Source organism: Sciurus vulgaris, assembly GCF_902686455.1.
Source record: "Sciurus vulgaris genome assembly, chromosome: 3".
Taxonomy (NCBI): domain Eukaryota; kingdom Metazoa; phylum Chordata; class Mammalia; order Rodentia; family Sciuridae; genus Sciurus; species Sciurus vulgaris.
Window position 1 is genome coordinate 188,138,660 of NC_136463.1, and position 25,674 is coordinate 188,164,333.

The 25,674-nt window shown below is 54.7% G+C and overlaps 1 protein-coding gene across 3 annotated transcripts in view; it reads right to left on the bottom strand.

The window, feature by feature from the left end:
- The window catches only part of NDUFA10 (NADH:ubiquinone oxidoreductase subunit A10), a 49,019-nt gene that overhangs the window by 20,451 nt on the left and 2,894 nt on the right, over positions 1 to 25,674 (bottom strand). For 2 of the 3 annotated variants that reach the window (XM_079133943.1, XM_079133942.1), the window contains exons 2-9: positions 23,701 to 23,869; positions 22,948 to 23,163; positions 20,706 to 20,792; positions 18,069 to 18,190; positions 15,770 to 15,849; positions 14,785 to 14,839; positions 12,670 to 12,755; positions 4,784 to 4,892 (exon numbers count right to left, since the gene is read on the bottom strand). In XM_079133943.1, coding sequence (XP_078990069.1) covers positions 4,784 to 4,892; positions 12,670 to 12,755; positions 14,785 to 14,839; positions 15,770 to 15,849; positions 18,069 to 18,190; positions 20,706 to 20,792; positions 22,948 to 23,163; positions 23,701 to 23,869 — 924 coding nt within the window. The remainder of the gene's footprint in view (positions 1 to 4,783; positions 4,893 to 12,669; positions 12,756 to 14,784; positions 14,840 to 15,769; positions 15,850 to 18,068; positions 18,191 to 20,705; positions 20,793 to 22,947; positions 23,164 to 23,700; positions 23,870 to 25,674) is intronic. The other variant, XM_079133944.1, reaches the window with a different exon arrangement.

Here is a 25,674-nt window from a genome sequence, read left to right on the forward strand (position 1 = left end):
AGGCCTCCTGCTCCTCCTGGACAGCAGGCTGCCTACCAACCGCCCCATGCTGGCAAAGTCCTGTCAGACATCTGCTGGGGTCGGAGAAGGAAGATGAAGCCCCAGAGGGCGACGGTGGAGGCCGTCCATCCTGCCGGCCAGAGCTCCTAAGGTGCCTTCTCCTGGGCAGAAATCCAATTACTAACAGGAGACAAGACTCCATGCCCAGTCAGGCATCCTCTCCCGGCCATGAGGGCTGGGCCTCACTGGGTGGCGCCCTGTTCCTCACAGGGGCACCACCCCACCCAGGCAGCTCCTCCTAGAAAAGAGAGCAGCAGCCCCAAGGGGCTGAGAGCAGGGCCAGCCCTCCATTCCCACGAGAACAGCAGGCCGTTTCCTCAAGACCTCTGAGGGGAGCCCCCAGACGTGCTGCCGGATTCTCGGGCCTCAGAACGGACTGGGGCCGAGAACCAGCCACAGCTGCCCAGGACCTTTAGGAGCTGCAGGTGCACACACAGGAGCTCCCGCAAGGCACAGGCTCGCCCTGCCACCCGTCCTGACGGCACACGCTTCACGTGCCTGAGCTCAGGAATCTGGGGCAGGGCAGCCAGAGCAGCTCGAGACGCAGGACGTCCCATGTTCCTCGGGAGGCCACCCCCAGGGCAGAGGTCACACAAAGAGGAGCCAAAACTCCAGAGTCCCCAGAATGTGGGAAAATGAGCCACCAAGAGTCAGAGCAAGGAAAAACAAGGCATGATGAAGTCGGGAGACTGGGACCTGCATGCTGACCCTGCAGGAGCACCTTCCACACGCGGGAGCACAGCGGCAGGAGCCGAGCCAGGACCGGGTCCTGTGGGCAAGGCGCAGAAGGCACTGCCATAACAAAGAGACCACACTGAGACTGTTCTGCTCAGCTAACCCCCAGGACAGGAAAGTCAGAAAGATCGCAAAAGAAGACAGTGTCACACCAACTGATCAAGAAAGGAGGGGTGAGGAAAGACGGTTCCCTCTCAAGACCCAGGAATGTGCCTCGGCCGCCCACCAGGGCAGAGCCAGCACTGCACACAGGTGGCCGACGTGGAAGGTGAGCCACGCGTGTGGAGCTCAAGGTCAAGTTTCACAGTCGTGAGCTGTGCTCCTGGCAATTTCGTCATCTTTCTAAGGTTAACGAGGATCGTGTCAACTACTCCTGCTGTTGTGGAGTCTGGTGAAAACACATGTATTTCTGACCTTTTAAAGAAGTTCCTACTGGGCACAGAGCATGCCTGTAATTCCAGCGGCTTGAGAGTCTGGGGAAGGAGGACTGCAAGTTCAAGGTCAACCTCAGCTATTTAGCAAAGCTCTCAGCAACTTAGTCAGAGCCTGTCTCAAATTGAAATATATAAAAAAGGACTGGGGATGTGGCTCAGAGGTTTAGTGTCCCTGGATTCAATCCTCAGTACCCGCCCCCCCCAAAAAAAATCCTAACAAGAAGCAACTGCTTCTAAGGTGCTGATATCCAAAGGCCCCACTGCCCTCCACCTGCTCCAGGAACCACTGGCCACCGAACACTCTCTGCACCCATCAGGAACGCCCCCTCTTCTGAAAGGTGGCCTCTGGTGGGAATCCAGGTCTCCTTGCTCCCTGGCCACCTGCAGATACCGCAGGCCCTGCCAGCCGCGCTTCTGCTTCCTGTGTGCAAGGGCAGGGGGTGGCTCATAGGCAGCAAGGTGGTGACAAACAGCCTGTTCGTGTAGCCTCAGGCTCAGCAGTGCCTCTGCCAAGAGGCAGATTCTATCTTCCTTAGCCACTCAACTTACAAAGCACACATGAAGCAAATCCCAGCCCTTTTCTGAAAAGTTCTGTTCTTTTCAGATCTTTATTTACTACTTCTTGCAACATGTAATTCTGGAAAATAGCATTTAATCTGGTTAGCAATTGGAATTTCACAGGAACCCTCAGTAACCTCAGACTCTGACCTGACGAAAGCAACCTCTGGAGGCCGGAGGCTGAGGGTCTGCACGTTCTCTGGGCAAAGCGAGCACCCCACGTGCATGGTCCCTGCCCCAGGCCCTTCTCTCTACCCCTCCCCAGGCCTCTAGTCATGCCTCATGCCACAGGTCCAACAGAGCCACAGGAACAAGGAAGGAATAACAGGACCCGAGAAGGCTGAGGACGCCAGCTGCGGGACAAGCTGCTCTCCTACACCACCCGCACTGGGGCTGCCACCCAGGCAGGGAAGATGCGGGGCAGGTCGACGGTTAAGGGCTCATTTTTGGTTTGTTGACCCAGCACAGGGCCTGTCTGAATGGATGGCCACAGAAGGAAGCCTGCCCTCTGACTCTGCCTCCCATGCCTGGGCACACGGGGACCCTCCGCAGGGTGGTGCTGGAGGAGGGAGGCCAAAGTCAAGGAAGGCCGAGAGGTCACAGCCTGCAGAGCTGGGGACCCTGCCACAAGGCCCGGGCTGGAGAGCACTGGGAGACCTGAGCGAATGGCAGTCCAGGTACCAGCGAGGGGCCCGGTGGCCTCACCAAGGACACACGCTGCAGCCATGCTGGGGATGTGGAGAAGCACCTGTTGGGCAGGAGACCTCTCTACATCCTCCTCGTTATTCTGTGAATTTAAAACTGCACAAGAAAGGAAGTTCATTTTTAAAAATATGTGGAGATTTAAAATAAAAGATTAAAATAAAAATTTCCCCAATCATTTAAACACAGATTAACCCCTGACCACACCTGGGATCTGCCCTGCTCCCCATGCCTGCCTGAGACCGTGAGGTTCACGCTCGACAGGAAGGCCATGCCGCCAGAAGCCTCGAGCTACCGTCACGCTCTTAAAATGAACAGCCACCACAGGAGAACAATGCAAAACAACGAAGAACACCTTCAGGCACTGGTGACCCAAAACCAAGGGCGGGAGGGCCAGACAGTCTCGGTGCACCTCAGGGACAGGCATCGCGGTTACCGGAGGACTTCAACTGGGACTAATACGTCCAAGAAACTGATGATAAGGTGATTTAGAAGAAAACTTGAAATTTTAACAGGAAATGCACGAAACAAAAATGGACTACAATTAAAATTACACACTCAAATCCAGGAAATGCAGGTCTGCCAACAGGGTAGAAAGAGCTAGAAAGCTGATCAAGGACTTGGAGACAGTGCAGGGAACACATCTAGGCTGAGCATGTTGAGAAACAGAGCAGGGGCACGCGGGTCACAGGGACAGGACGGGACGGCCTATGAAGGGCTGACTGGACCCGGGAGGGCGAGCAGGCGGGAGTGGGGCCACCGCTGCCCACAGCAGAGCAGCCAGGGAGCAGACCAGAACAGAGCCTGCCAGAGGAAGAAGAAGGGTATCTTCAAAAAGAACAGCAAACTTCTCATTAGAAACACAAAGGCTGCCTGGATCCTGGTTCTTCTGACTACTAGAGTGTTGCTGACCCTCGTCTCCAGTGCCCTTCGGCCGTGTGTCCTCGGTCTGTCCCTCCAGCCCTAGGCCGAGCTCCTAGGGCTTTATTTACTGATATTTACACTCAGTAAATATAAATATGCAGAGAAGCTGAAATTAAAAGATGTAGGAAGAGTGGCCCCATACACCTACTGATTAAAGGACGTCTTGGGTGCTACACGAACATCAAATGAAGAAAGGCTTAATTTAAGGTCAGAGCCAGGAACACAGGAACACTTCACGACGGCCACGGGCAGCTCTGCCAACACCACACCCCAGTAACAGCCCACAAGTAAGTGAAACAGGACCTGAGAGAACCAAGGGCAGGCGAGTCCAGCAGTGGTGGCCGCAGCTTCTCCTCGCTGCATGGGGGCAGCAGGCGGCTGACACTGAGCCATGCACACTGAGGAGCTGCTCAGGAGAGGCATAGGTGCACTTGAAGGGCGCCAGGGCAGTGGCAGCAGTGCCGAGGCCAAGGGGTGCAGGTGAGCTCTGCAGGGCTGCGTTTCCCCAAGTCTACACTGGAAAAAAGTCACTTCAGAACAACTCAAAGAACTTACGTAAAAGAAGACAACGAGCTAGGAATGTATCAGTGGTAGAGCACTTGCCTGGCATGTACCAGGTCCTGGGTTCGTGAGTTCACTCCCCAGTAAAAAAACACACACACACACACACAGAGCGAGCATGCGCCAAGTAAGCACCTCAAGTGAGGAAGGAAGGAGAAGGCAACGCACATCCTCTGCCTCGGGGGACCTGCAGCATCCACTTGAAATCAAACTCATCACGGGTCCCCTGCTCAGCTAAGAGCACAGACCCCAGCATGATGATGCACACACTGCCAGAGGCGAAAACCTGCAGCAGACGAGGGACAGGGCGGTCTTCCCATCCCTGGCCACGGGGCTGCTCAGTGCAGGCTGCAGCCCTCCTGCTGGCTCCTGTTCCCTCCCTTACCTGAGTCTGGCTGGAAGTGATTCTCCCTAACAATATGAGAGCAAATGATTCACTCAAAGGCACGGAAATCAGAGACAAGGATGAGCGAGATGGTCAGCTTCTGTCCCCACTGTCAGGCCCAGGGCTTCCCACCTGGCTGGAGGCCCTTCTGTAGAAACCCGAGCCTCATGATTTATAGGCGTACTTGAGAGTCAGGTGACAGAGAAGTGGAGACAGTGGCACAAGAACAGAGGACATGTGTTCATCAAGGTAACTGCCTGGCAGGTGGCCTGGGCCACCCAGAAGAACATGACTGTTGCTGCCCCATTCGAGGGCCCCATGGGTGGACGTGCAGACAGGGAAAGGAGCAGCCCACTTTTCAGAGATGCAGTGTCTGCTGCTAAGAGGCCCCAGCCTTGCTAGACTCTTGGGCTTCCACTCTCACCTCTCTGAATGCACGGAAGACCCGGTCACTCTGATGTGCTCCAATTGTGATTTCTGGGAGATAGATAGGGATGGTCGTGTAATTCAGCACCTCCAACTTGTCCTGAACCCTGAAAGACAAGACAATACGCATCATGCCAAGCCATCAAAATAAGCACCAGAGAACAGGCGCTCACTGCCTTAAGGCAACGGCTTTTTAAAGCCTCTGTATAAAAGCTCGTGCACTCGCCACACGCTGTTCTTTCCCATGCAGCGTCCCAGGCACAGCCTCTATCCCAGAGACCACTGAGCCCGTGTCACCCCCAGAACCCAGGGAGCCTCTCAAGTCTCAGTGCTGGCAGATGATGGTCTTGTGGAAACATTAAAAAGGAGCCACAGTGTGCTTTGTGCACAGGGCAGCCAGACATGCTCTGCACGGTGTGTGTCGTGGGGAGGACCTGGGGGTTGGAGCCCTGCTGTTCGCCAGGCTCCGTGTGTGGGCTGTGCAGGTCACGTCCAGGCTGCGTGCAGCTGGAGCACAGGGACCCTGTGGTGCAGCTGAGACACCACCACTTTTCTTGGCATCAATAAACCTAAACCGTAGAAGACTCCTTGTTTTACCATATAATTTTGCTGAATGCTAAAGTATTTACATTCTGTTATAATCTGCTTATTTTAAATTAAATTTAGTCTGAACACAACCACTACACTTGAAGTCCTCTCCTACAGGCTTCAAACAGAAAGCGTCATTATTTCCAACAGCCACTTTTGCATGGAGAGGAACAAAAGCAGGGAAGAACAGTTCAAGTGGAGACTGAACACACCCACCCTGGCTGGGCCCTGGGAGAGTGGCCCAGGCCCACCTTATGAACCCCAGGACTGGTTCCCATGGCAGAGACAGTAGCAGGTCCCCTGCGACAGAGGGCCGAGATCTGTGGCAGCAGCACGCTGGCACATGTGGCCAGCAGGCAGGTCCCAAGTGTCCTCACTCACATGCAGTCCCTGACCCAATGGCCAGTGCCAGACGGTGTGCCTGCTGGTGTCCCTAGGGGTTCACATGGGGCTCCTCTTGGCTGGGTAAATGGCTACAATGTGCACACTCAGAGATAAGATGGCTTTCTCAGTTTTAATATCAATTAATTTTACCTGCCAAAAGGTCAAATATTTTTAAAAACTCAGGCAAGCGAGTTGGGAAGTCTGCAAGGGCACAAAGCAGCTGTGTTCTGCAAGGCTGCTGCTCTGTGGTCAGAAATGCAAAGTGGATGTGACAGGCACCCATATAGCACAGGACGCAGCCCTAGCCCTGCCCTTCCAGCTCCTTGGGCTTCCAGCTGTGCCCACTGTCAGAGGCAGGTAGGCACACAGCCCCTCACTGTTCACAACAGACAGAATCTCCTACACCTGCTACTGCGTGACTTTCTAAAGCGATCTTCCAATAAAAGATTTGACTACGAATGACGTTCACACAAACATGAACAAACATCACGGTGATTAGGGGCTGATCTGGTCTCCACAGCTGAAAACCCTGACTGGAAGGACTTGATGGCCTGGGAACATGGGGGATTCAGAGCCACAGTGCCAGCTGCGTTCAATTTGGCAGAATGACGGTTCACATACAGCCCTGAACCTCCCAGCGATTGCGCCCACAGCGTGCTGAGGGTCAGGAGAGCCCCACGCGGCCCTGCTGGGTGGCTCGGGCACGAGTTTCAGGATGACGGGAAGGGCCAGGGCACAGCTCCACCGAGCCAGAGCTGTGCTCACCCGCCTGCAGGTTCCAGCAAGGACCAAAGACTCAGAAGAAAAACAGTGACGGAAGCACAGAGCACGCGTGTATGTGAAGACCCAAATCTGACAATGACCCCTGGACACAGGCCAAGGTGTCCAAGTAAAAAGGTGAAACGCACGAGTGTGATGTGCCATTATCAAACCAGAAGGGCGAGGCTGGAAGACAGAGAGTAAGACGGACAGTCAGAGCTTCTGCCTAACTGGGTCCCAATCATCAGAGTCCACTTTTTCCTGGGTCCCCAGCCTGCTCGTTCCCCTGATGCTCAGTGTTCCCTAGAGAGACGCTGAGGACCTGAAGCCTCTGCAGGGGACCCACGCTGGCAAGCCTGGGGCTCTGGGAAGCAGGGCAATCGGGCAGAGGCCGCACCCCAGGGCGTCCCACTGGACCCACGCCACTCACAAGCCAATCCAACTAGGCAGGTGCCAGTTGAGGACCAGAGGGGACACAGGGCCAGCAAGACCAAAGCTAGCTGCTGTCGCTCAGTGTGTGCGCACACACACACACAACATGCACGACACACACAGAGGCACCCTGGACCAGTCGTTCGGTCAGGCTCTGGACAAAGAGTAACTGGTAAATAGCTTGTTCAGGACGATCATCTCAGAACACTGGCCATGATTTCCACCTAAGAAATGGTAATCACGAGAAAATAAAGACAAGGACCACTGCGAAGTGTTATGAGACGTCACGGGAGGACAGAACACAGAGAAAAGAAGGCACCACCACAGGAAGCTGAACCAGGACCCTCACTAGGTGGGGTTCATGCAACGGGGAGTTCCAGGACCCCTCTCTGCTCTGATGAGCAGATGACCAATAGCTACCAAAATTCTGCTTTCAGGACGCGAGCCTCAGACACGGTTACAGAATGGAGACCAACATGCACTTCAGATGACTTTTAGGGAGTGATATGGAATGTCAGTGGGAGGGAAAGCCGGACACCTGGGGCTGTGGCTGCGGGCGGCAGTCAGCACTAGCCCGGGGCGTACACACTCCGCACGGGAGCCTTGAATCGTGCCAGGACGGGCAAGCCATCCCCGGGCAGTGGGGTGAGACAGGCAGACTCCGGGTCTGCTGGGTGCAGGTGGCCCAGCCGGGCAGACGCCTCAGGCTCTGTGTCAGCTCTAGAAAATGGAACCTGGATCTACAGCCAAAGACAAGCCACCAAGGACTCTTCTGGTAAGAAGAAATAGGTCCTGTGACATCTGTGCTGGAAACTAGCCTGGTGGAGGGGTGCACTGGGTAGGCAGGAGGACCACAGCAGCAGGAGCAGGAGGCAGAGCGCCACTCAAATGCAGCTTGTGATGGGGAGTGGCCAGGCTGGTGGCCAAGGGCGGGCGGGGGTCACAGGCTCCAGCACCAGTGGCTCCAGCCCTGCTCTCTGAGCCAGACCACAGAACACCCGAACAAAGGAGGGGAAGAAGACACACCAGGTCCAGCAGGCTCACAGGTCACGCCGGAATTAAACCAGACCTCGACCACAGAGCGGCTGGGCAGTCCCTCACGGCGCAGAGGCTCCGCAACACAGTTCTTGAACTACGGGAAAATCAAAATGCAGCTTGTGGGACTTGGTGAGATGCAGCTGTGTGGCTCTGAGTGGCCCACAGCACCAGCTCCAGCTGCCTGCACCCCACCTGGGAAGCTGCAGAGAAGGGCAGCAGGGTCCAGAGGAGGCAAGGAAAAGAGACCAGAGCCAGTGTCAGCAGCCTGGAAACAGAAGGCAAGATGAGCCAGCCGCGCCTGGTGTCCGAGAGGCCAGGGGACAGGGACTCAGAAGTGCCGTGCCGTCAGACACAGGCTGAGCGGGTGCTCCCTGGGTAATGCAGCCTCGGGTTGGGCTGCTTCCTGCTTGATCGTCCTGCCCCATGCAACACTTTGAAGACAGGTACCAGCACACAACCTGGTACACAGCTTCTGAAGAAGACTCTTGTGAAAAATCAAGCCATGAATCATGTTTGCACAATCTGACTGGGTAACCGCCTTGGTACCTTAAGAAAGTAACCTGGAATTGAACTAAAACTGTGCATATTCATTACTATGCTGTGAACATGAAGAAATAGAAATACTCAGAAAGATATCAAAGAAGTGGCAGGCTCTCCTACATCTCAGAGAGCAGCAAACATTTCCTGTGAAGGGCCAGAGAGAAAACGCTAAGCTGAGGCCACACAGTCCCTTGCAAAACACTTCTCTTACCTCCTGAAAACAGAAGGCTCGCTCTGTGCAGCGAGGCTAGATCTGGCCCGCAGGCCAGGTGTGCCCACCAACCCACCTCGGTCAGTGCAAGAGGGGAATCCATTACAAGAGTTGGATTCTTGAATATTCAGTAAAACAAGGAAATGCTCAGCTACTACAAGAGGATATAAAGCAAGTGTCGGAGAAGCATCCAGAAGACTGTCAGAGCCACAGGACCCGTCCTGGCCACTGCCTCAGACTGGGCCAGCTCCTGATTAGGAATGGGTCTGCCTGCACGCCTGTGCCTCACCCCAGCCCTGGTTCACGCTGCCCTCTGGGAGCCTGGACCCTGAGTGAGCGAGGCAGTTCTTGTCTTCTCTCCTCCACCAGGTGCGGCCTGGACCCTCCACCCATGAACCTCAGGTCCCAGGTGCTCTGTCAGCCAGGTAAGTATTCTCTTACCCTAATGAAAGCTCACAGCTCACGAACAGTAACAGGCTGGCGTGGCAATAAGCCCCCACTTAACTCCAAACAAGGCGTGAGGACTGGAGGTGGTGCTGTGGGGAAGGAGCACGCAGGCAAGGACGCCGTCCGTCTGCCACTTCATGGCCACATGCGGCGTGGACAGCCACGAAGGGCACTCAGAATCCAGGGGTCTGAGCGAGGCCACAAAGACCTGTGGGAAATGAGTGGGGTGCCCAGCAGCTGGGCAGGGACTGCGCTCTGAGAAGCTCAGGCCATCAGTCGCTCACTGGACAGCAGCAAGTGAGCACGGGGCAGCACAGCTGCTCGGGCACCATCTGAGGGCACCTTGTTCTGGAGGCCCCTGGACACTGGACTGGACCTGTGAGAAAAGTTCCTGGCCAAAGGTACTCACATTCCAGAGAGGGAGACAAGCAATGTCCAAGGGAAACAAACTTACAAAGAGAAACCAAGCCAAGTATTGAAGAACGAAAATGCTAACGAAACCCGAGGACACCCTGCAGCTCCACCGTGGGACACACAACACACAAGGGCCACCTGGACAGTTGCGGCCCAAGAAACCTGAGGACACCCTGAAGCTCCACCGTGGGACACACAACACACGAGGGCCACCAGGACAGTCGCAGCCCACTGGCTCAACGGGCATCGAGATAGATGCCGTCTAACCTTCCAAGTGGTCCTGTATTACTGTCGCTTGCACTGGGGATGGACCCCAGCGTGCCCTACCACTGAGCTGCATCCCTGGCCTTTTGGCTGGACACAGATCCCAGGAGCAGCTCAGAAGGACATGGAGGTAGGTTTTATTTTTTAATGGGAAATAGACTCGATTTTTTAAGACAACTTTCCAGACGGTCAATCATGTCAGCAAGCTACGCTAACTTAGTTTAACAGTTTTGTAGGGCAGTGGATACATGGAAAGGACTGCACACAAAACCCATACTTAGTTGCATTTGTTTTCTCTTCAGAAAATACAGCTTAGCCTTCTACTTCAGTGCCAAAGTTTTACAGATGAAAATGCCAAGGCACCACAGGCCGAGCTGTTAGGTAGTGGTCACTGATGACCCAGTAACACGGCAGGGTCATGGTTTCTTTTAATTCCCTCAGTAAGCACAGCACAGGAGCAGGTGCGCTAACCCGGGGAACCGACAGGTGCAACAGGGCACCAACCAGGAAATCCAAGAGGGAGCAGCCAACGGAGCCCGCTCCTGGCAGGGTCCACTGAGGTCACTATAAGGTTGGACTGATGGCCAGGTTTCTCTGTGAACCTCAGAAGGCCCATTTCTTCAATCTCTCAGGTGCACTAACATCAAGTCTGCCCCACTGCTGACCCCGGCATCAAACAACGTGTGCAAGTAGCCCCCGCACAGGAACAGCCCAGGAGAGGACCAGCGAGGCTCAACTCCCCACCCAATCTGAGGGAAGACTGGGAAGGCTGCCAGACAGCGGCAGGTATGGAAGCAGCATTGTTCCTTTGTGATTCTCCGCTCGGAGCAGACCCAGCCTCTGGAGTGCTCTCTGCTGGAGCCTCACTTTACTTTCCCGCATAATAAAGCTCACCTGCATGACTTCATGCACCTGACTTTAAATTTCCCTTTGTTAGGGCACAAGAATCGAAGTTTGGCACTTTTGCTCCCCAATCTCCTGTGACAAAGTGGCATTTCCCAAGGCCACAGTCTAGTGTGGACATGACCCATCAGCTCGCCTGCAGCCTCCGCCACGCCAGCCATGCTTGACTCCAGCTAACTAGGAAGCGGGTTTTAAGGAACGGTTAAGAACACACATGACAGATGTGAGGGTGAAGTCGCTGCGACACGTCGCCCCACTGATCGCAGGGTTGATTCAGCTGATCTGGCTGGCCAGGTGTCCCCTTCCTCCCTCACCACTCCACGTAGGTATCTCCCAAAGCTCCACGCTCGGTCGAAGCGGATGGCCCTCCCCAGTCCTCAGGCGAGGGTGTGTGAATAGATGCGCTCCCCTGCTAGAACCCCCAACGAGCTCTCAAGAACACCCAGGATTCAACTCGACTCGAACTTGCAAACACTAGTTAACCATGGTGCTGGGAGTTAAGGAACTCAGCGGACTGCCTGCCTGCGACCTGCACCAGAGACACTGAGGGGAAGCCCAAGTGAACCACACACCCATTCGGCCCTGCCTGGATCAGGGCCCTCAGTTTCATGCGCCGTGTGTCACTGTTCCTCTGGAGGTGACTGTTGCACTCACCTCCCACTAATCCTGCTCCTACAATCAAGATCAAGGGCCAAGGACACCAGCAGCACTGAGGTGTGCCACCAGGCCAGACCACCTCTGCAGCCACTGTCACTTCCTGCTAAGGTCGAGGTGAGAGAGCCATGCACCAAGGCCATCCCTGTCCCAGACAGGCCCAGGAGAGGCAAAGGGACTGAGGCTGCTGTTCTGAAGGGCAAGGTCCCTGACAATGTGTTCTTGGGCAGTGGCCAGAGACAGCCCAGGACAGATGGGGCCAGGTGGCAGTCAGGACTTGAAACAAAAGGCAGACACCAAATACCACGTTTCCTCCACTGCCGTGAGTTAAAGACCTTTAACTATTCACGTTTTCTGACTTATAAGGGATCAAGATTAACAGCACTCTTCTTTACATCATTTCTGAGTTTTGCAGGATTTTGGTGCTAACACAGATGAAAACAACTCGCTGCAGGTCTCCCTCGTGGGCGTGCTTCTGGACGCTTGTGCCAAGCCCTGGGTGCAACAGACAAGCCTCCTGCAGCCTGGAGTCCACACCCACAGAGGCAGAGCATGGCTGTGACCAAGGCTGTGAAGACAGTTGCGAGCTGGTGAGAGGCTCAGTGCCATGAGATCTCCTCCAAAGAGCTGCAGGAGTGGACTCTGTGTGGCAGGAACAGTGTGGCCCATGCAAGGAGCAAGTGGGAGCCCCAGCAAGTGCTGACCACCACAGGAGGCCAGTAGGGGAGGCGAGTGGTGGCAGGACTCACCAGCTCCCACTCTGGTCTCACTGCTGGGCACCCCCAGCACGCTCCCATCTCAGAGCCTCTCCACATGCTGCCCCCTGGCTCTGGCCAACGTGCAGGACCTAATCCTGGCTCTGTTCAAGCCTCTCGAGGAGGGGGCTCCACAGGGCTCCACTCCTAAGCTCAGGGCTCCTGTAACTCAGGACCCAACCCGGAGGTTTACTCTGCTCCCCACAGAGTACACCCCTGCATTGACACCATGTCTTTTAAATCTGGAACAGTGTCTAACACAGTGGAAGCAAAATATTTGCTAAATTAATAACAGGAGCCAAAAAGTAACTGCCCGACTGGGCAGTCAAGGACTGCTTGGAAGGAGAAAGGAAATAGATGCACTCAGTGCTGGCTGGTGCCATCAACACCTGCCCCTGACCTTGATCATTTCAGAGTTCTCTGGGGTTCTACAGCAGGCGAGCAGACCCAGCCCGGCCCTTCACAGGCGGCTCTGCTCCTGCTCGAGACACTCACAGCATGCGCAGGTTGTGGAAGGTGCGGTCGTCCTGGCTGAGCCACGGCCCTTTGTCGTACTTGAGGTACTCGATGTCTTCTACCACCTAAGAGAGAAAGTCCAGTTGAAACAGAGAGCCCCACTTCAGAAGTCCAAACACAGCCCACGCTCTCAACTACACACATCTGTCACAAGAGTGGCACCATGAAGCTCAAGAGAATGCACGGGGGGCACCCTTCAGGAGGGCCCACCCCCGACACCCAGGTCAAGGTGTGCAAGAGTCACCTCACAGGCAGGGACAAGGGGCAGCAGAGAGGAGAACAGGCCAGGGGAAAAGCTCGCCCTTGTGACAGACCCCTCACTTCGCCCCATGTAAGCTCATTCTGGAAGGCAAGGCTAACTCACAAAGTGACAGAAAAACCCACATCACTCCCAGAGGGCACTGCCATCTGTCCCCTGCCCCAGACCACCTCCCTGATGGGCAATCTTTCTACAGCAATCTTTCCATGCCATTATCTCCCAAAACGTGCCTAACTGGGGAACACTATTAAGTGTGGTGGCACACGCCTGAAATCCCAGCTACACAGGAGGCTGGGGCAGGAGGATTGCAATTTCAAGGTCAAACTCAGCAATTTAGTGAAACCCTGTCTCAATATTTAAAAAAGGCTGGGGTGTAGCCCAGTGGTAGAGCACCCTTGGGTTCAATCCCCAGTACTACAAAGAAAAGAAGAACAGACTTTAAGTACATTTAATAATGGCCTTAAATAACAATGCAGTCTTAGAGATAAGAAGTATTACTCTTCCAAGATGTATGCCCCTGAAATATTCTAACACAGTCTAGAGTAACCTAAAGCATACACATTGCATTATGAAAACAAGGCACAGGGAAGGAAGCAAGATTCCCTGTCCCAGTAGCAGAGCTGCTAGAACAGAGACTTCATCTCTAAGGGGCCACTGCTCCCAGGGCAGAGCTACCTGGCCCCTTCCCTGCCCTCTCACATGGAAAGGAACCCAGGCGGGGCTGCTCTCAAGGTGTCTGCTCTGCCGGCTCCTTCTGCCAGGATGGACAAGTCTGTAGCCTGCATGTGACCCCAGAACTGCCTCTCTTTGTAATTTATGTGTAACACAGAACGCAGGACACAGAACCTCTGTTCCTCACCAAACGGGTGCTCAAATGCTTCAAGACCATTTAAAAACTAACCTGTCTTCCTCTCCTTCGTTTTTTCTTACCTTTAAGGAACTGGCTTTGCCCAACTAAGTGGCCCTGTCCCTGAGCTCTACTTGTGAGCACCTCCTCGCCACACAGTGCTCTCATGACTGCGTGTGCAGAGTGGTTTTGTATTTGGGAGGCAAGTGTCCTGTGTTTTAGTCAGTTTTTTGATGACTATGACTAAATGAACTGATCAGCACAATTATAGAGGACGAAAGGTTTGAGGGCTCACAGTTTCAGAGGTCTCAGTCTAGAAGGCTGGCTCCATTACTCAGGGCTCGAGGTGAGCCAGGACACCATGGAGGAAGAACGTGGCAGAGGGAAGCAGCTTGCAACATCAGGAAGCAGAGACTCCACTCTCTAGACATGAAAAATATACCCCAGAGCCACACCCACCACTTCAATCAATCCTATCAGGGATCAATTCACTGACTGGTTAAGACTCTCACAACCCAGTCATTTCTCCTCTGAACCTTCCTGCAGTGTCTCGCATGTGAGTTTTTGGGGGACACTTCACATCCAAACCATAACATTCTGGATGAGTCTTTTTCTAAAGTTTCACACTATTAAGTCCCTGAAAACCACTCAGACTGACAGGGAGCACACCAGTGCAGACCTGGGGACGCCGCGACCTGTGACTGTGCAGGATGAACGCAGCTTTCAACCTCGCCAAGTGTTTGACACAAATGTTGAAGCTGGCAACAAGGTTCTCTGCATCTTCACTGTCCATAATTTTAAGATCACAAAGTTATTTTTTTAAAAATCAAAATGCCACAGCCAGGGGAGGTGATGGGCTGCTGGGTGCTGCTTCTGGATCCTGAAACCCTGCTGTTCCTAAAGCCAGTGGGATGGCTTTTGGTGCATGACTGAGACCCTCCCCTGTGACTCTCACGCAGGCACTCACCAGGCGTCAACGCTGCCTCACCTTTTCTGCATCCTCAGCTTCCTGTGCACTGTAGACCAAAACCTCGCACTTCTCACTGCAGGAAAAAGCGAGCGAGTTCAGGGAGAGCCTCCCCAGGTGGCAGCACGCAGATCTCCGCTCCACCAACACTCCCTGCCCCGAACCAGGCTCCAGGCTGGGGGTCCTGCAGCGCGGCAAAGCAGCAGCAACGTGCCTGGCCTGAGGCCGTAACTGCTGGTCTGAGTCTTGGCTTTGCTCCCGACTGTGATGCCGGAGGCGTGAGATGGCAGCCACAGTTGACAGACAGCAGGGGCATGGGCCACTGCTGCCATTCCCACACTAGCTGCAGCTCTGGTTATGGGAGGGGACAGCATGGCCAGGGCCTCACTAGACAGGCACCAAGAGCAACGGGCAGCAGGGGAATGCAGAATACCTAAGCGGCTGGACCTCAGAATCCAAGCACAGAGGAACCCACAAAGAACCAGACCAAGCCACGCCCAGTTCCCTTGGTCCTCAGTCCTTCATGGGAACACTGGAAAATCAGCTCAACTTGGTCTCAGAAAGAAGGGGCACGGTTCACTGCTGCCAGCACGTACACCCTCTCCCAGATCACACTGACCACCTAGCAGCCTGTCTGCCCTGCGGGGATGACTGAAAACCCACAGTGACGGATATGGGCCTCGTCCAATGAATAACTGCCTCTGCCAGCCCCCAGAGCAGCCAGAGCAGCTGTGCAGATGGCAGGCCATCAGGCAAGCCAGACCAAGAGGCCCGCTGGAGCGCTGTCACTGCCCAGCGTGACGGAATGCTGAGCCCTCTTCAGCCAGAAAAGCCACAACCACCCCTGCTGCGAAACACCTTCAGATTCTAAAGCACAAATAACTTAGAAATCTTAGACTATGACCTACTTGTGACAGAATTATTGCAATTTCATGTGAAGTAGTCCAATTCCATAGGGTGTTCCTAAGAGAAGCCCTTTAGATCCCCAGTCCCGTGCTTGGCTCACCTCATCTCGGGGAGGAAGGTTTTCTTATAAGCATTCTCGATGTCCTGGAGATAGGCAGAGGTGATCTTCATTTCATGTGGCTGCACAAAAGAAGAACAATCACATAGTGAACATTCTGACATTGATCTGTACCTGTGCATGTGCACAATGCAAACCACAGAATGGTGTGGCTCCCTTCTAACAGGCTGAGCCCTGCAGGGACTGAGGGGCAGGGAAAAGGCCCAGCACCAGCTGGATTATTCCTGACTGCAGTGAACACCTAGGCTGCACAGGCCCTGGGAGCCTCTCTTACAGGCTCCGCTGCTGCCTGTCCTGCTGCACCTGGACCCAGGCACAGGCAACAGGTCATGGGCACCATGGGGGCCGCTCGCCTCTCCCCAGTCTGCCCTCAGCATCCTCCTCTCTTCATCTCTCCACCCCTCCCCTTCTCTACCACCCCCACACTCTCCATCTCTCACCTCCATTATCATCTGAAGTCAATTATGTTAATTCTTGAATGAAATGCCCTGCTATGTGGCAACTCCAAGGGCTAAGCTGTTATCTTTCTGCACTTGTGTCTTTTTGTGCCTGTGCTCCTACCTGACACACACTGCTCACTCACATCCTGCTACCAAGGGCCTCTGCAGGGGAGCACAAGCCATGGAGGGAGGGACCAGCCCCCCTGCCCACACCTGGTTGTCCAGTGCAGGGGTGCTCCGAAATGCTTGTCGTGGGAGAAGAGAAAGGATCAGTCCTACTGTTTTGACTTAACAAATGATAAAAAATATCCTAGAACTAGCTGTTGGTGTAGTTGTCATGATTTGGTGACTTTCCTAAGAATCATTGAGTTATACCTTAAATTGGGTGAATTTTAAGAAGTATAAATTATACTTCACTAAAGCTGTTTTAAAAAAATAAAAATAAGACCACCCTGGAGCATCTCTGGAGGGCCTGCAGCTCAGAACCAAGACAGGCCCAGGGACCACACGACACAGCATCTTCATGGCTCTCAACGAAGGGGCCAGTCCCTCAGCAAAGCTGCTGTAACTGGGCATTGTTCCAGCAAGGACCCAGCTCAGGACAGGCGAGCTCCCAGCACCAGCCTGCAGGAGGCGCCCAGCACCGCAGGAGCGGGAGTCACAGGCCTTCACCAGGTCCTCACTGGCCACGCACGGCCCAAGGTGAAATAAGATCACATGTAGCCTGATCAAAAACAGCCCCCTCTGCACTAGAAACACCACAGCAATGTGACCCACAAAGGCCAACCCTTCACCCAGTGACCAGTGATGCAGCTGTCCTGGAGCAGAGCAGGGACGTCTTGTGCTCCCTCAGGTATTCCCAAGGCCCAGGTGCAGGCACAGCCTGGACCGGGAGCAGGCACACGCACCTCCGCTACCATCTCTCTTGCACCGTGTCTCTGTGTCTCCCTCATGGTCATTTCAGTTGGTGACAACATTCATCTAAAACTTTACTTGGGAAAAAACTGGTCTCTCTAATTTGGACTTTAGAATTATTTCTAAAATATTATTGTCTAAGACAACAAAATAGTTATCTAGAGAATTTGGAATATATGCCCTAGATTTTCTTAATAAATGTCGGGGGGGGGGGAGTGTCAAAAATTATTACACTGGCAAACAATTAAATATTTTAAATTTGCAGTTGCTGCCTTTTGTCACCTGAGGGAATATCCCTGAGTCTAAATCACTGATCGCACTAGGAGCAACCTGAGGCACAGAGAGGGATGTGCAAGGATGGTGCAAGTCTCACAGGTGCTTGAACTGAGGTCAGTCAGTCTCTTGGAGCCGCCCGGGGGGCAGCAAAGGACACGGAAGCCTCCACTGCCCACAGGAGCCTGTCATTCGGAAGGGACTCGCTGAGCACCCACATGTCCCTCCACAGAACAACTGCAGCCCTGTCCAGACTGCTGTGAGGATGACACGCGCCAACCTCACACCCTCCACCCTGCCTGCAGGGCTACTGGGAGCCGCCTGAGACCCAGCCCAAGGAACAGAGCGCAACCATTCTACTCCTCTAGAGCCAGAAAGGAGGTCGAAGAGGGAGGGGCTCGAGTCAAGAGGCGAATGAAAGGAGGCACTCAGCAGGCCTTCCCTCCTCAAGGGACAGCCTGGGCAGCCCAGGAACAACCGTGGCCTGGGCAGCGCTGGGAGCGCCAGGCTGAGCCCAGGCCCCCCACACACAGGTGCCTTCCCTCAGCGGTACCCTGTAGGTGTCGTGTCGGGCACCCCAATGAGGACTCCTAGGACACAGAGTCCCACGTGGCCTCTGGAGGAGCGGCATGGCCCCCCACAGGCCCACCTACGTCTCCTTTCTTCTGGATCCGACTCTGGACTTCTGGCACAGGCATGTCGATGTAGATCACCACGTGGGGAGGCAGGTACTCGCAGGCCGTGATCTTCTTCACTTCGTTGTAGTGGTGCACACCTGGCACGAGAGGCAGGCCATCGTCACTGGCCCCGACAGGCCTCTGCACACACCCTCCTTGAATAAAAGGCAAAGCTCACGCCGTCCTCAGGGCCTTGTGCCAACCGCACACCCATAAGTCAGTCGAAGCCACTGAGCACACCCTTGTGGGCGCACAGCCCGCCAGGGGCCCAGGCAGGCACACAGCAGCCCACGAAGCCTGCATCCCTTGCACCCCACGTCCACACACTGGAACCATCAGGTGCAGAGTTAGTTGCAGGCAGCTCAGACAAGGTAAAACATGGATTTATGCTGGACCTAAGAGCTCTCTAAAGGACAGAGCCAGCAGGTAACCACCACCTTGCTTCCTGGGCAAAATGGAGTCACGAGACTGTCCATCTTGGTGCTCCTTGAACTGGAAGGCTTGACGTGTGCCTGCTATGTGTGTATGGATTCAGAGCAACACAGTAAGAGCCTGGTCTTCTCTATAGTTAGTAACACAGAGAGAACAAGGCCACCAAGTCGTCTGCAAGGACCCCACTGGGCCAGCCTCCACAGGATGGCCATGATGCTAAGGAGAGCTTGTGCTGTTCAGAGCACTCTCCAGGGGCATCACAACTGCCACAGCAAACCCCACTCAGGGTGTGGACCCAAGCAACCACCTTCACCCCATGGTGGGATCTTCCGGAAGTCACAAGCAGGTGATCCTGCTAAGGACCACCGAGAGACAATTATATCACTTTAAAGAAAACACTCCTCCTGGAAACTTACTTTGGAGTCACCTCGGGATGGGTCCTGGCCAAGGCCAGCGAGGACCGAGCTGGAGGAAGAAGGACCCTGGAGGAGGTGTGGCTTTCCCACTGTCAGTGTCCACTCCCTCCCCACTGGTCAGCACCCCTTTCAGGAGACTCCCACATCCTCACAAGGCACACACCCTTTAGCCAGCTCACTCCTGCGGGGCACCCAGGCCTGGTCTCAGCCCTCACCACCACTCCACAGATGCCCCAAAACTGCCTCCGGCCCAGCCCAGCCCTCAGGTCTGCAGGGCCAGCGCTGGCTGCCTGAGGTGTCTCCCCTGGCCACTCTGAGGGAGCCTCCCCCAAGAGGCTCACATAGGAACCCACCTCTGGCCTGCTGCACCTGCTTCTTCTCTCATAGGCCTACTGTCACTCTCCCACTTGGCACCATGAGGTGACCACCAGCCTGCCAGTGTCCCTCCTCCCTGTCTCAGCTCCAGCCTCCTCCAGCCTCCTCCACCCTGGGCACCTGTCTACTCCCCTCACCAAATGCACCTCCAAACAAAAGCCTGCCGCACCTCACACACAGCTGACCACACCCCTCCACCCTGAGAGCCTCCAGTGGTTCCACAGCTCATCAGCAAGCGTCCTGACCCTGACCCAGGGCCAGCCCTGCCACTCCAGTGCAGCTCCACAACAGCACCCCATCCTGCCCCCTGGGAGGGCTCCTGTCCCTACAGGGACCAGAGACCACTATGGAGGAAGCTCCCCGTCTCCCCACAGGCCAGATCTCTGGTGTGCGCCCCACCATAGCACCATGAGGACACTGAGGAGCCGTTGGGCAACAGACTGCAGCCCACCCTGTACTGTGCTGGCCTAAGCCCTTCGCATCCCCAGGGCTGAGGGTCTTCCCTGGTTTCCCTCCATATCCCCAGCCCCAAGACAGAGCTGGTCACACAGTGGCAGTCCAGAACACCCACTGGGCACGTCTAGAGGCTCGCCCCTCAGTCAGAAGCAAGGTTCCACCCACTCTTCCTGCTGCATGAACAATGGTGGAGGACCCTGACTGTCCAGACATGGACAGACCCAGAGCAGGGGCCTCGACCCCAGAAGCAACAGTGCTCGCTCATTCTCCTGCTTCAAACAACCGCACTTACGCTGACCTCCGGATTCCCCCTTCCTGCCTGCTCCTGCCACGCCAGCACAGGGGGGCAGTGGACAGACTGACCACGTGGCTTTGGCAAAGACCTGCCTGACACACTCCCTGCAGACATTCCAAGCCCACCCTGGCTCAAGTCAGCCTTCTGTTCCACGGGAAGTCATCGCTCCTTTCTCCTCCTGTCAACGCCACTACCCAATGCTACTGTCCCTGAAAACATGGACACACAACAGGTCAGAGAGGGGAAAGGACTGCGGTGACCACGCTAGGCACTGCTGGGCAGATGCAGGGAAGCCAGATGTCCCAAGGCCTCAGGAAGCACACAGGCACTGGGGTGCCCAGCACAGGTGGGCCTGCAGGCCACGGGCACACAGAGGGGTCCTGTGGGGCTGCCCAAGAGCTGGGATGCTTTGGTGGAGGGTGGCGGCCGTGGGCTAGCTGTGTGCGCACAGGCGCCTGGGACACCACTCTGGTTCCACAGGGAAAGGTGCAAGGAAAGAGGGGAGGGCAGCTCAGCGAGCACCCCCCTGCCTGTGAACCGCATTCCGCAGCAGCACCCAGGCCCGTGTCATGGCCTCTCCTGGACACGTGGGGGCACCTCAGAGCCTGCATGCCCGGGAGCTCAAGGGCTCAGACTCACACTGCTTGCGGATGAAGCCCTGGTTGTACATCGCCTCCAGGAAGACAAAGTCACTGAAGATGGAGCGTTCCAAGACCACGCCTTGTCCTGTTTAAGAACAGGTTAGCAAAAGTTAGAATCCAGACAGGTTAAAAGTATTATTCACTAGTAATTTCATTTTAGAAATGGAAAAAAAAAAAAAATTCCATTTCTATACCAACACAGTCAAAAGACTACAACTATTTCACAAGAGGGAAATAATTTTCAAAAACTAAAACCTTTTCTATTTTGGTGACAGCTGCCACCTCACTCAATCAGCTATCACAGAAGCGTCTGGCTAATACGAAGAGTCTGTTTTTAAGCGAGCTCCTTCGCCCTCGCTGGGCCCACTCCACTCCCGCTGCTGTCCCAGCCATCTGGCTGGACTCCAGTCCTGCTTCCTTTTCTCACACCCACATGCCGCTCATCACAAATTGTCTATGCATCCTCCTAACACACCGGAACACAACCTCTGGGCCTGCTCTGCTAGCCCCTCCCTTTCCTGCCTCCCCTGGTCCCCAGCTGCTCTCCAGGCAGCAGAGGGACACTGCATCTGGCCATGTAGCACTCGTTACTCCTGATGGCCTCCTCTCTCCTGCAGGAAAATCCAGTCCCTGCCTTGGCCCTCAAGACCTGACTGTCTCTCCAAGGCTACTGCTCTGACCTCGTCTCGCTGACTCTCAGCCTCACTGCTGAAACACTGTCACCATGGTACCTGAGGGTCACTCACACTGCTCAAGGCACAGGGCCCTTGCAATCAGCCCTGCTGGGTCTGGGCAGAGGCTTCCCTTGACCTTCCCATCTACGAGAGCCCAGCCTGGCCCTTCTGTGGGGCCCCTGCCGCTCATGCACTCACTGCCTGGCATCCCTGTCTCCACCTGGGGTCATCACCCACCACCCAACTTGGAAGCACCCTCCCTGTGGGACCCCAGGCTCCTGGAAGGGGCCTGGTGTATGTGTTCAACACAAAGACGAACACACAAGGAAACAGGAGGGCTTCCGTTCAACAAGTAAAATGCTTTTAAGAAATGGTAGTCAGAAAACGGTAAAGTTTGCTTCAAAATGAAACTGGAGTGGCCCAAATACCAGTGTCACATCCAAGCTACTGCACAGTAGTGTGCATTGGGTACGGTCCTGGTGAAGAACTAACAGGTAGACTGCAAAACTCCCGTGTCCTTAGAGCAACACAAACCTAGATAAGGGCAGAGCTGTGGAAGAAAAAAACTCTCTAACCAAACACTGGACAAGCAAGACAATGACTAGATAGACCCCAGGAGAGGCTACTGAGGGCTACGCTGCATTTCCTGGTTCCTTGCTGAACGCAGAGACCTAACGGAGCACAAGGCGGTGACTACCGCCAGCCCCGTCAGTTACAGGGGCCCTGTTCTGACAGCTCGGATGACACGAAGCCAACCCTGGGGGCACTCTGGCAATCCACCATGTGACAACTGCTGTGGAGTGACACAAAGCCATAAAAACCAGCCACCTCCCCTCTGCACACACGTGGGTCAGGCCAGCAGCTTCTAGCTGTGGGTCCTGAGCTCCTACAGCAGAGTGGCTTTGACCAGAACTCAACAGTACGCCCGCTGTCCAGCTCTCTGGATGTCCCGGGGCCAGATCCCAGCTTAGTACACGACGCCAATTCCCAGGAGAGTGCGGGGGCTCCCGCGGGACCCCAACCGACCTCAGCTGCACAGGCACGACCTGTGCCCCTGCGCTCTGTCCCGCCTTCACGCCACCTTGCTTGGTGGCCCTGCTGAGCGTCTCCCAGGCTCTGGGTGTGCTGCCTGAGGCACACCCTGAGCCATGTCTGCCGCGTGAGCCCACGGGACCCTGTGTGTCCTGACCCCGACCCTGCCATCTTTTCAAGTTCTAACTTCCACCCTGTGGCTCTGTGTAGATCCCAGCTGACCTCCAGGCCTCCAGAACCATTGGGTGCTGCCCACCGTCCCTCTGTCCCTCATGCTCCCTCCTCCTGGCTGGGACCCCGCTGCCCCCCAGTCACTTCCATGGTCTCACCTCCCTCCACCATTTTGGCATAAAAATCCCACCCATAAAACCTCACCCAGTGCCCAGGGAGACGTGCTAATCTCACCCCAAAGCAACAGACAGGACTCAAGAAATCATGCTCTTACTGGAAAGCAGAACATGCCTCCGGGACCCCTGAGGGCTGCACAGTGAACAGGACTGAGCAGCAGCAGGCGGCAGCTCCGCCGGCCCTCACCTGTGCTCAGCAGGTGCTCCAGGGCGTCCGCGTACTGCAGCAGGCGGCTGGCGTACAGCCAGGACTGCAGGCGGTAGCTGTTGCCATCGTTGCTCTTCGGGTCATCGTAGAATTTCTCCAAACTACAGTTGCCACTGAACTCCACGTCCAGGGGACGGCCGTCTCCGGTGGTGCTGTCTGCGTAGTGTATCCCTGCCTCAGGAAAGTGCTTCAGGCCTGAGAGAGAGGTACCTGGTGAAGCATGAGTGACCCACTGCGGGACACACAACCCGCTCTGAGGCCACCCCCAGCTCCCTCGTGCATCCTGGGAGCAGAGACACTGCTGACCACACGCCCGGAGTGCTTCAGGGCTCAGCAGCCACACTGTACCCGTGCAGGGCCCTCCTGAGAGGACAGCCGCCCAGACAGGAGCCTCTGTGACACAGGCAGCTGCCACCGGGCGCCAAAGAAGGGCACCATGGAAAACCGGGGTTTTTTCCCCAGTCTATCCGTGTGAATGAGAGTGACGATGACAGGTCTGCAGCAGAGGCCATCACAGAGCCTACGGACAACCTGCAGGACGTGCTGCCTGCACTGCCCAGCCAAGTCCAGGTCAGGCTGAAACCAGCATGGACAGGAGACACTTTAATGCTCCAAACATCTCAAACGTGCAAAGGCCTCCCTGGGGCCTGGGCCCGCCTACTCGACAGTGAAGCGAAGTCAGTGAGGCCCGTCACGTGTCTGAGGGCCACTGCGTGTGACAGAGGCTTGTACCTAGTTTCTCTGCTATTGCTCTTGCCAGCGTGCCTTTCCCAGAACAGATGTTGCCATCCACAGTGATCACTTTGCTGGACTCGGTCAGCTTCTTGGTTGTCCTATCACCAAGCAGAAATGCCAAAGCCCCATACCGCAGCTCGCACCGGGTGCTGGTGTGAAGCTGTCCCTGGAAGACACAATGGCACACAGCACATGAGCCCTCTGGTTGCTGCAAGCATTAGCAACTTAGAAGTACCAAGAAACCCATGAGTGATAAGAACGCCAGCATCTAATCACCAGCACTGGCCGGGGCCTGGAATGGAGCACGCGGTGGGCTTAACGTTCCATGAAAATGCATGGACGGACGGCTGGCAATGGGTGGGAGAAGGACAGGAGGGAGGCTGAGGAGACAGGACGGCTCATGCCAAGCCCAGCCTACTCACCACCACCTGTTAGAGCACTTTCAGGGGATGACCTGAAGGCCCCGTGAGCTACGGTCCTAAACCAAGGTGCAACTTCAAACCCTAATGGATGAATCTGCTTTCCTCACAACACAGTGTCCCCTACCCAATGACAAAATGGCAAACACGCACGCTGCCCTTGCTAAGCTCTCTGCCCCTACTCCAGCCACTGACTCTAGCCTCCACCTCTCTGGTCACAGACCCCCTTGCTATGCTCCCTGCCCCAGCTCCAGCCACCAACCCCACCCTCCACCTCTCTGGACACAGTGTCACCTCGCTCCCTGCTGTCCTCACTCTGCAGACATCCTCATGGCTCTTATGCACAGGAGAGACACCTCATCCCCTGTCTGCAGCATATTCCTCTGTCCTCCACACTGAAGCCAAAACAATCTCCCAGCAAATAAAAATACCAAGCAGTGTGCACCTTAGTACATGAGGATGTTCTACAGGGGAGTAAGATAAATGAGAGTGTGAACGTGGTCTTCTTTTCTCTTTTTTCTGGTACTGGACATTTAGCCTGGGGCTCTTACTACTGAGCTACACCCCCTCCCTGTGCTGCCTTTAACTTGTGATCCTCCTGCCTCAGCCTTCCGAGTCACTGAGATTACAGGAGTGGCCACCACAGCCAGTTGCACAGCTCATTTTTAGAGTATTAAGTATGCCGATAATCACACTCCAGAAGACGTTCTAATAACCGCAAAACAACAAAGACTATTAATGAGGAGAAAAAACTTCTTCATGCATCAAAACAGGAAATACTTGATTTATAGGACAAGACAATGAATACTCATAATCCACTAATGGTGACCAACCCTTGGACATGGGCCTAGCACCAGGAACCTGTCCTAAGGGGACACTCATCTGTGCAAAGATCACCTATGCAGAAGCTGGATGAAATATGGTCATGATGTCAAATATAACTACCCAGCAAGAGGAGGAGTTTAAAACTCAAAGTACACGCTTACCATAAAATACTAATCACCTACTTAAATAATAAAATACTTTATTGAAAAAAACAATACAGGTGAATTTAAAATATTAAGACGAGCCCGGTGTGCACTGCTACTCAGGAGGCTGAAGCAAGGAGGATCATAAATTTGAGACTGGCCTCCACAACTTAATGAGACCCTGTCTCAATATAGACAGGGCTGGAAATGTAGCTCAGGGATAGCATGCTGAGTCCAATCCCCAGTACCACAAAAAATTTAAAAACAAAACAATAAAATAGTAAGAGGTCTTTCATTCTTGGTTTACTTGATTACTGAAGGGTGCTGGGGGAAACAGGTTGCAAACAAAACAACCAATTTAAAAAGGTACAAAAGACCTGAACAGAGCTCACAAAAGCTGTACAGACGGCAAGGAAGCACAGGAAAAGAAGACTAACAACCCTGCCATCTGGAAACCACAAGTGGAAAGAAAAAGATAAAACCAAACATTTAACAAAAAAATGGTTAATAAGCCAAATAACTGGTGCGGCCAACAGCTGAGAAGACTGCACAGTGGTGGGAGTGTCCAGGCAGTGTTAGGGAGT